Source organism: Mya arenaria, chromosome 9, assembly GCF_026914265.1.
Source record: "Mya arenaria isolate MELC-2E11 chromosome 9, ASM2691426v1".
Lineage (NCBI taxonomy): Eukaryota > Metazoa > Mollusca > Bivalvia > Myida > Myidae > Mya > Mya arenaria.
Genome location: NC_069130.1, coordinates 31,299,426 through 31,310,855, shown reverse-complemented (window position 1 = coordinate 31,310,855; position 11,430 = coordinate 31,299,426). Strand labels below are relative to the sequence as shown.

Genomic DNA, 11,430 nt, shown 5'->3' with positions numbered 1-11,430 from the left:
AGTGTTAAATAACAGAAAGTTATACGTACTGTGACTGTTGATCAACTTTTTTTTCTTCTGTATCATATATATAAATATACCGTGCTTCTTTGTTGTGAACTATTTTTTAATTCTGTCCATCTTTGTTTCAATTCAGGTTGCATTAAATGAATTATAAAAATATGTTGTTTATATAATATTTCGTGTTATGTTTGATAAATAAAAGTGTAATAAAAATTAATTTTCATCAAATTTGACATATTTTTCTGTTTGTTTATGAATATCATGCGGAAATAATTTAGATAACAAAATAAAATTTATATGACTGGATTGGAAATTTAATTCTCTATAAACTTTACATTGATGACTTATTGATTAAACCAAAAGAAATACTAAGAAAATAGGTTTGTAATACATTAGGGTTAAAATTCCAATAATATCAATAATCTCCTATGAAGTAGGGGTACTGATATGAACTGATAAGCCATGAACTGGCAGCCTGAAATGGCTTAGGTTTACATGAAGTAAAGGGTTAAATGTTGTACCAATTGAGTTAAATCCGTTACCTTCCATCAGCTGTCATTCTGATGAGGGAGATTTCAGCTGGCGTCCCCACAAAGGCCCCAATACCACCGGCTGTACAACCAATCAGAGCTTTCATGGTAAAGCTTGGGTTCTTACCATCTCTGGAATACCAGCATTACAATAGCAATTTCGCCAAAATAAAAATGCTGGTGACCCATCTTGGAAAATTGCACTGTATCAAACTCCAAGTCAGAGTAATACTAGTGACTTTTAAGTAGATCTGAAGTCTACAAGAATAAAAATACAAGCTTGTTTCAATCTCACTAGGCCAAATCCACTCAGATAATTTGAACAATTGTTGGAAGAGCTGTCACAGAAAGTGACATATTATGTCACAGTAAATAACTAGAAATGTGTCCATAGGACACGGATGCCCCCACTTCGGTTTTTTGTCACAGAAAATAAGCCATAATGATTTTTGAAGTATTTTTGGCAAAAAAAGGCCGTAACTCCTAAATGACTAAAGCGATTTCCATGACTATCGAACTTGATCAAGATATTATGGTCACAAACATGTGTTTAAAGTTTGGTGAGGATTGGACAAACAGTTTTCAAGAATTAGATCGGAAACAATCTTCGGGACGTATTTTTCAAGTCTTTTTTTGCAAATAAAGGGCCGTAACTCCTAAATGACAAAAGCGATTTCCATGGCTATCGAACTTGATCAAGATATTATGGTCACAATCATGTATGTAAAGTTTGGTGAGGATTGGACACATACTTTTCAAGAATTAGATTGGAAACATATATTTTTGAAGTATTTTTGGCAAAAAAGGGCCGTAACTCCTAAATGACTAAAGCGATTTCCATGACTATCGAACTTGATCAAGATATTATGGTCACAAACATGTGTTTAAAGTTTGGTGAGGATTGGACAAACGGTTTTCAAGAATTAGATCGGAAACAATCTTCGGGACGTACGTACGTACGTACGTACGGACGTACGTACGGACAAGGGCAACCCTATATGCCGCCACTTTGTTGGGGCATAACAAATACCCACTAAGTGCCATCCAGGTCATCCACTTCTAAAAACAGACAATTTGCCAGTCTGGACCACATTTGACCATGCTGGACTGAATTCAGGAACAGAAAATGGTAAAAATAAATTATCTGAAATTTGTTCATTTTTATTTCTAAGTCAATAAAAGTTGTAATACACAAACCTGGTTTGTCATTTAAAAATTCTAAACACCCCCAATAAAAGTGACAAGATCACAACCATCAGATTAATGCAACAATCTGCTTTGTTTAGCTATGATGAACACTCGATATCTTCTAATTGGCAGAGATGTTCTAATGGCAGACACTTGTAATCAGTCCAAACACGTGGTAGAACACAGGACACACATTTTGCTGACTGTATGATTCAAATATTTTGCATATTGTTCGCTGTGTTGTTTTGTCCATGTCCAAAATAAAACTTATTTTTTTCTTACAATAAGGTTTTGCTTATATGCAGGCTAAATGGCAGGTTTCAATACATATTTCATTAATTGTTACATTATTTTATTCGCAATTATCAATGGGTTTTTTTATTTCACTTGATGTAAGTCTAGGGACTGTAACATCTAGCCAAGGACAGCTAGACCAGGAGTGAAGAGATATAGGAACTGTAAGCACTATCCAAGGACAACTAGATCGGGTGCACATTGATCAAGGGACTGTAAACACTATCCAAGGACAGCTAGATTGGGAGTCAAGTGATCTAGGGACCGTAACCACTATCCCAGGACAGCTAGATCCGGAGTCAAGTGATCTAGGGTCTGTAAGTCTGTAACATATATCCCAGGACAGCTACATCAGGTGCACATTGACCTAGGGACTGTAACCAATATCCCAAGACAGCTAGATTGGGAGTAAAGTGATCAAGGGACTGTAACCACTATCCCAGGACAGCTACATCAGGTGCACAGTGATATAGGGACTGTAACCACTATCCAAAGACAGCTAGATCAGGTGCACAGTGATCTTGGGACAGTAAACTACATCCCAGGACGGCAAGATCAGGAGTCAAGTGATCTAGAGACTGTTACCACTATCCCAGGACAGCTAGATCGGGTGCACAGTGATCTAGGGACTGGAACAACTATCGCAGGACTGCTAGATCAGGTACACAGTGATCTAGGGACTGTAACATCTATCACAGGACTGCTAGATTAGGTGCACAGGAATCTAGGGACTGTTACCACTATCCCAGGACAGCTAGATCAGGTGCACAGAAATCTAGGGGCTGTTACCACTATCCCAGGACTGCTAGATCGGGTGCACAGGAATCTCGGGACTGTTACCACTATCGCAGGACTGCTAGATCAGGTGCACAGGAATCTAGGGACTGTTACCACTATCCCAGGACAGCTAGATCAGGTGCACAGTGAACTTGGGACTGTAACATCTATCCCAGGACAGCAAGACATGGAGTTAAGTGATCTAAGGACTGTAACCACAATCCCAGGATAGCTAGATCAGGTGCACAGTGATCTAGGGACTGGGACTGTAACCACTATCCCAGGACAGCTAGATCCGGTACACAGTGATCTAGGGACTGTAATCACTATCCCAGGACAGCTAGATCGGGAGTCAAGTGATCTAGGGACTGAAACATCTATCCCAGGACAGCTAGATCGGGAGTCAAGTGATCTAGGGACTGAAACATCTATCCCAGGACAGCTAGATCGGGTGTCAAGTGATCTAGGGACTGTTACCACAATCCCAGGACAGCTAGATCAGGTGCACAGTGATCTACAGACTGTAACCACTATCTTAGGACAGCTAGATTGGGAGAAAAGTGATCAAGGGACTGTAACCACTATCCCAGGACAGCTAGATTGGGTGCACATTCATTTAGGGACTGTAACCACTATCCCAGGACAGCTAGATCGGGCGTCAAGTGATCTAGGGACTGTAACCACAATCCCAGGACAGCTAGATCGAGTGCACAGTGATCTATGTACTGTAACTACTATCCCAGTACAGCTAATCGGGTGTCAATTGATTTAGGGACTGAACCACAAGCCCAGGACAGCTAGATCAGGTGCACAGTGATCAAAGGACTGTCACCACTATCTTAGGACAGCTAGATCTTGTCAAGTGATCTAGGGACTGTAACCACTATCCCAGGACTGCTAGATCCAGTGCACAGTAAGCGTTGGACTGTAACCACAATCCCAGGACAGCTAGATCGGGCACACAGTGATCTTGGGACTGTAACCACAATCCCAGGACAGCAAGTTCAGGAGTCAAGTGATCTAGGGACTGTAACATCTATCCCAGGACAGCTGGATCAGGTGCACAGTGATCTACGGACTGTAACCACTTTCCTAGAATAGCTTGATTGGGTGCACAGTGATCTAGGGACTGTAACCACTATCATGGGACTGCTAGATCGGTTGCACAGTGATCTAGGGACTGTAAACACTATCCCAGGACAGCTAGATCAGGTGCACAGTGATCTAGGGACTGTAATCACTATCCCAGGACAGCTAGATCGGGAGTCAAGTGATCTAAGGACTAAAACATCTATCTCAGGTCAGCTAGATCAGGTGTCAAGTGATCTAGGGACTGTAACCACTATCCCAGGACAGCTGGATCAGGTGCACAGTGATCTACGGACCATAACCACTTTCCTAGAACAGCTTGATTGGGTGCACAGTGATCTAGGGATTGCAACCACTATCATGGGACTGCTAGATCGGTTGCACAGTGATCTAGGGACGGTAACCACTATCCCAGGACAGCTAGATCAGGTGCACAGTGATATAGGGACTGTAACATCTATCCCAGGACAGCTAGACCAGGAGAAAAGTGATCAAGGCACTGTAACCACTATCCTAGGACAGCTAGATCGGGTACACAGTGATCTAGGGACTGTAACCACTATCCCAGGACTGCTAGAGAGGGTGCCAACAACTATCGGAACATCTAGATCAGGTGTCAAGTAAGCCATTATCCAGTCAGTGCTCCTTACCTGGTAGCATATTCAAACAGTGATGTGTAGATTCCTAGCCGTGTAGTGGTGTATGTGGCTTGGCGGAACAAACCAGCTGATAACCTGAAAAAAATTATTTAAGAAAATAAAAAATAATTCCTAAAGTTGACATTGAGTATTGATTTTTGTCACAAAAACTCTTTGATTAGGCCGAATTAAATATAATGTATGTTTCCTTAGACATAAACAAGAGCTGTCACAGTATGTGACGAATGCCCCCGAATGTGACATTGACCTACGAACAAGGCCAGTACATGAAAAGTTGATCTTGCCTTTATGTGTCAAATACATATGGCAAGTTATTTTAAATTTCCTCTGAACATAAAAAAATATCACCCATACTTGACAACCTACACTGTTATGTCCTTATATTCAGAATTCCCTTGTGAATAAACACTTAGTGTATCTTTCACCTTAGAGGTAGGGACATGGGTCTTGCACAGGACAGGTCGTCTTGGTATGTGGAACACATGTGGCAAGTGAAAATCTGTCCATAAAAGGGAAAGTTACACCACGGACACGACAACCTATACTCTATGTCCTTATATGCAGGACTCCATTGTGAATAAACACTAAGTGTGACCTTGACCTTTGAGGTAGGGACACGGGTTTTGCACGCGACATGTCATCTTGGTATATGGAACACATGTGGCAAGTTATTTTAAAATCTGTCCATACAAGGGAAAGTTACAGCCTGGACACGACAACCTATACTCTATGTCCTTATATGCAGGACTCCATTGTAAATAAACACTAAGTGTGACCTTGACCTTTGAGGTAGGGACACGGGTCTTGTACCCGACACATCGTCTTGGTATGTGGAACACATGTGGCAAGTTATTTTAAAATCTGTCCATACAAGGGAAAGTTACACCACGGACACGACAACCTATACTCTATGTCCTTATATGCAGCACTCCATTGTGAATAAACACTTAAGTGTGACCTTGACCTTTGAGGTAGGGACACGGGTCTTGCACGCAACATGTCGTCTTGGTATGTGGAACACATGTGGCAAGTTATTTTAAAATCTGTCCATACAAGAGAAATTTACAGCCCGGACACGACAACCTATACTCTATGTCCTTGTATGCAGCACTCCATCGTGAATAAACACTAAGTGTGACCTTGACCTTTGAGGTAGGGACACGGGTTTTGCACGCGACACGTCGTCTTGGTATATGGAACACATGTGGCAAGTTATTTTAAAATCTGTCCATACAAGGGAAAGTTACAGCCCGGACACAACAACCTATCCTCTAAGTCCTTATATGCAGCACTCCATTGTAAATAAACACTAAGTGTGACCTTGACCTTTGAGGTAGGGACACGGGTCTTGCACGCCACACATCGTCTTGGTATGTGGAACACATGTGGCAAGTTATTTTAAAATCTGTCCATACAAGGGAAAGTTACAGAGCCGGACGGACGGACGGACGGTGCGATTTTAATATGCCCACCTTCGGGGGCATAAAAATAAGGGTACCATTTGGTAAGTTGGTCTTGTTTCTTTGGGGTTTATTTATCATTATAGCCTTTTCTCATATATATGCATGTATTTTCTACAATTCTTGCTGTATATGTTGTCTACTAAACACCTCTGTACCCTTTTGACTTTTAGTCACGCTCTGTAGCATGATATTTAAACCTGCTTTGTTACATAGCTGCACAGTAAGTGGTTTTTGCCCAATTTCCCAAATAAGCCATTAAGGGCAGTGTGGTCAAAATTAGCACAAGCACCCAAGCCCTGCACTGGTAAAATGCTTTCCGGGCTTGCTCAAATTCTGGGCTTTATACAGCAGGGCTTGTTCTAAAATGAAATGCCAAGCAGTAGTATATGAATTCGGGCTTGTTCATCCAAAAGACTAATTTTGATGACTGATTAAGGGGCTCGCTTAGTGCACAGGATCCTATGGATCAGGTAAGGTAAATTGTCACATAAAATGTTAAGCAGATTCATGTGGAAAATGATGGGTGATGTTACTGTATTTCCCCGTCTATTGGGCAGAGAAATTGGGTCTGGATTTTAACATAGGTGAGGCTATAAGAAATTCAGAAAGAATAAAGTCAGAATCAGTCATATTCAACAAACGGTATTCGACTGACGATTTATTGTCTGTTGATGACACCCCAATAAAAGTGACAAGATCACACTCATCAAATTAAGGCGATCATCTCCATTGTTTCGATGAACACTCGATATCTTCTAATTGGCAAACCCTTTTTTATTGGTCCAAACACAAGGTTAATGACAGGAGACACACTTTGGTGCCTTTATGATAAAAATATTCATATTTCAGGGTTCACCACTAACGGTAGTCCGAGACTACCAGATTTTTGGTCGGACTACAATAAATTTAAAGTCAATAGTCCATCTGACTATTAGAAAAAGTAAACATCAGTTAATTGCGCATAAAATCTTTATTATGCTTAAACTTGTGTAAAATGTGATGTAAAAAGTTTCGGACGTGGACTGTTAACTGAATTTCGCGCGCATTTGGTATAGCCTTTCGATCAATGTTTAAAGCAGTCTATAGAATGTCTTTATTTAGAAAGTGAAAAACCATTTTCACACTGTGTGGTGTGTTTTAATCGTCAGACATGTGAACTTCTGCCAATGTCAGCAATGTAGATTTGGGTCAAAAAGTGGTAGAATTTCTAAATCCCTTGCATTTTCAGTCAGAAACAATGATAGATACGATGTAAACAAAAACTTGATGGTTGCTACTATTTTTAGATTTTCTGAAAATGCGTCATGGTCATTGTGGTTTAGGGTATTGCCAAATGTCGGTGTCTTTGATAAAGCAAACAGGTCATTATGTCTGGCTTGTGAAATCTTTTATTTGGCTTTTAGCATAATGCTTTTAGAAGAGCTGTTGATAAATTTATCATACTGCCAAAATAGGTCTAATGGACCGTCGGACATGTCCGGTATATTTCCATTTTGACCGACGAAACTTTTGTTTTGGTCGGTCACAATGTCCGGTGAAAAATTACAGTCAGCACCGTTTAATTTTTGGAAAATTTACTTTCAGTTTCTAAATTAATGTTCAGAGTTATTTTTAACTATTATATCATGATTATTCAGCGTGTTAATCTGTGTATCACTATTTGTAAACCCCGTTTTACACATGTTTCCATAAAAGTCGAAAAAACACGTAAGGTTCCGATTTCAGCTTGTACTCTAATACTTTTTAATAGACGGAATTTTACGGAAATGTTTGGAAATTACAAAAAAAAAATTCGGTGAAGTGGTTCCCGGCAATCGTGTTAATTTAAATATGATGATGAATTTACCGAGCTCACACTCTTTCCACTCTGAGTGCCAATAACAAGAACTCTACTTTCGTTTTTGCATAAATGTTGTGTCTGAGTTTGACTTGCAGTACAATTCGTTATATTTTATAACCGTACTGTATCTTTAATTTAAAGATGAATTAAAAGAATAAGATCTAGTTGCTCCATGGGTAGACAAACCAGATATGAGTTTTTTTGGGAGGCAAGGAAGAAAAAAGATATGCTTAAATAAAAGATCTGAAATATTGATTTTTTTGACCTGATGTTTAGCTTCTTTTTTGTAATTTATAATAGTAGGACACATCTAACCAAGAATATTTGAACCTGTTATAATGGGGAATTACAAAACTTATTTAAATAAGAGGCTTAAAATCAAGGTTAAGGCTGATGTAACTGAATACTGTTTGTGCGACAGGTAAACTTTTAGTGTTTACCTGTCGCAATGTCCTGTGAAGAAAAAAAAGTTTTCGAGTTGTCTGTGATTGCGCAGAAATTTTAAACCGTGACCTCCAAGCTGTGCATGATTGGTCTAAGGCGTGGCTTCCTTTAACCCTGCAAAAACAAGAACAATAACCTTCTCCAGAAAGATAAACAAATTAAACCATCCTGCAATTGCATCCCGTTCCTGCGTGGAAGTCACATATCACATCATTAGTCAATAAAGCCTGGCAACGACTCGGTTGCCTTCAAACACTTAAATTTCTTCTTAACAGAGAATGTCTTGAAAAACTCTTTCTTACAAACATTCAACCCTTGCTCGAGTATGGTGACAAGATCTGGGACAATGCGTCAGAGCAGCTCAAAGCTGACATTGAGGCGGTACAACTCAAAGCCGCAAGAATCATAACTGGTGCACAAAATACTATAATATAACTAGTGTTGTGTCAATAATCAATTATTATCGACAATTGATCGGAAAGGCCTACATCTGCGACATTTGTTAGTGAAATTTAAACAATCGATTATAGAAACATCTAAGGGAAGTAACCGCTACCGATTAACAGTAAAACTTTTGTCATGAAAATATGGTTTGTTTCTGGTTAATGCTAGTTAATGTTGAAATATTAAGGTGTTACTATGTTAAGTTACCTAGTCATATTCTTATCAAGTCAATATGTCACTACAGTAACTTATTACAATTTTCTTTGTAATTTAACTGCTGAAAGGATTGGTTCTCAACTTCTTTGTTTTGTGGATAAAAAGTGATTTTTAAACATGTTACCATTTACTTCTTACCATGTTTTCAGAATTTAGTTTACTCAGTTTTCTGAAAGAAAATGTTCTTGTAAAACATATAGAATATTCAACTGCTTATTGTACTTGATACTGACTGAATATTAAAAACAAATTGATATCTTTCTTTGTGTTCATTTTACACAAAGTAACTTGTAAACACTAAAGGATAGTGCCGTTTTAAATCAATATTGTAATTTATACAGAGAAATGTACAAACAATATTGTAAGAGAACATTGGTGCATAAACTGGTGTATGTACCATATCTGTATGCCTTAAATATGATGACCAAAAATAATTGAAAAATGATTAAATCGATTAATAATCAATCATTGATCGGTTTCATAAACCGATTATCGATAGTATTTTTTCTGTATGCTTTCCCGATACTTAATATAACTAAACTCTACAATGAAGTTAACTTTGAACCTTTAAAAAACACTAGAACTCCAATCGGATGTGTCGCCTGATTAATTATTTACCGTTGACATTATAGCTGTAAGATTGGCATTTTATTCATTTATAGACAATGATATTGCAATTTAACTTTCAAGTGTAGGTGGCATTTGAACTGAAGGCAACAGCGTTAAACCAGACAAAAATTAACAACAAAAAATTAAAATGGGCAATAACTCTTAAAATATGGAAGCAAGAGTAACAGTTCTTGTTCTCTGCACTTTCCCTCAATGAGATCTATATACCTAATAAGTTTCAGGTTGATACCTCTTATAGTTTATGAGATATGCCCCTGACAAAATTTAAGCTTGACAATTAACAAAGGGCAATTACTCTAAACATATATATGCAATAGTTACAGTTCTTGTGTACTGCACTTGCCCTCCATGAGATTTATTTACATATGAAGTTTCAAGTCGATAACTCTTATATTCTTCAAGATATGCCCCGGACAAAACTTTAAGCATGAAAATTAACAAAGGGCAATTTCTCCGATGCTATGGAAGCAAGAGAAACAGTTCTTGTGCACTTGCCCTCAATAAGATCTATCTACAAATGATACCAACTAATATTTTATGAGATATGCCCTGGACAAGTGAAAACAGGACGCGACCGCCGCCGCCACTGCCACCACCGCCACCGCCGACAAAAGTAACCCCTATATGTCGCCTTTTCAGGCAACACAAAAAGCCACAAATGTAAACTTATGATTTTGTGTAAAATGAAACATAATCTGACACAAACATCAGGGATGATAAAAGAGCCGAGTTGCCAATCCTGAAAATGTCTGCGTGGGGTTCAGGGGGCCGCTCAAGGCCCCCGATGGGTCCAGGGCAAAGCCCTGGTGGGGGGACAAGGGGGGCAAAGCCCCCCGAAGCTTTCCGTATTTCAGGGTTTCCAATACCTTTTTTTGCCTTAGAATAGTGTTCAAGGTTACACCTTTCGGTTTGGTAGATATAATTATGTTCAACACGAGACATCCACAATCAGAACAATTATCAGCAATCTTAGCAGTGAAGTTTAACACCTTTGTCTTTAAACAAAGTTAAATTTACTTTTTTTTACCTGAAGTCACAGGCATTAGACATGTACCTGACATTTTGGTTCAGTTGTCCACTTCCCATAAAACTCAACTGGCTATGATCAAATGCATGTGTATGAACAGTCTACACTGTGGGATGTTTGATTTATAATAATGAACAACATATCAATTATCATGCTTGCAAATGTTTATTGTAAAAGTGTTATTTATTCAATTTTTATGTATCATAAGAGTATTTAATCCATTTTCTGCACATTTGATGAGAATATAGTGTTATTAATTATTATATATATTATTCCAAGTAATATCCAAACGGGACGTAAATGCTTTGGCAGCGTAGCCGTTGTGGACATGGTGGACTTTGACGTATTCTGGTCCCCAAGCCAGATTTTTTTTCCACTCATGGTGTTACATGAGTCCAGTAGTACACAAACTAGATTTCCCACGGCAAAGTCTCTCAAACAGGCTTTCAAATTCTATGAAAAATGATTCAGAATCAGCCCTTGTGAATTTTAAGGAGGCCAAATGTCTCAACACTATTTCTTTCTCTATAGCAGAAAAATAGCTGCAACAGTTTTCTCATTGTTTGTGTTTGTTGACTTGTCCAAGTTGAAACAAAACCGAGTTTCACGTAACTCCTCCACATGTTCATCATTGAAATGGCTAGCCACTCCGTAAGTCATCTTGTATGATGCTGTACACCTTTGAAGTTTTAATTCGCTGAGAGCTTTTGTATCTTTGGCAAGTGTCTTAACTTAAGTAAGACTCACTACTGCGGTGCCAGGGAGCATGTTCAGCCATAAATCCAAGTATCGTGGCCTCTGCATTGAATTGTCAGTCATTGACAGG

General features: G+C 38.8%; 1 protein-coding gene across 1 annotated transcript in view; it reads right to left on the bottom strand.

Moving 5' to 3' along the window:
* The window catches only part of LOC128202703 (mitochondrial 2-oxoglutarate/malate carrier protein-like), a 136,409-nt gene that overhangs the window by 82,870 nt on the left and 42,109 nt on the right, over positions 1-11,430 (bottom strand). Inside the window, exons 4-5 of the mRNA XM_052903772.1 lie at positions 4,532-4,615; positions 546-665 (exon numbers count right to left, since the gene is read on the bottom strand). Of these exons, the coding sequence (XP_052759732.1) occupies positions 546-665; positions 4,532-4,615 (204 nt within the window). The remainder of the gene's footprint in view (positions 1-545; positions 666-4,531; positions 4,616-11,430) is intronic.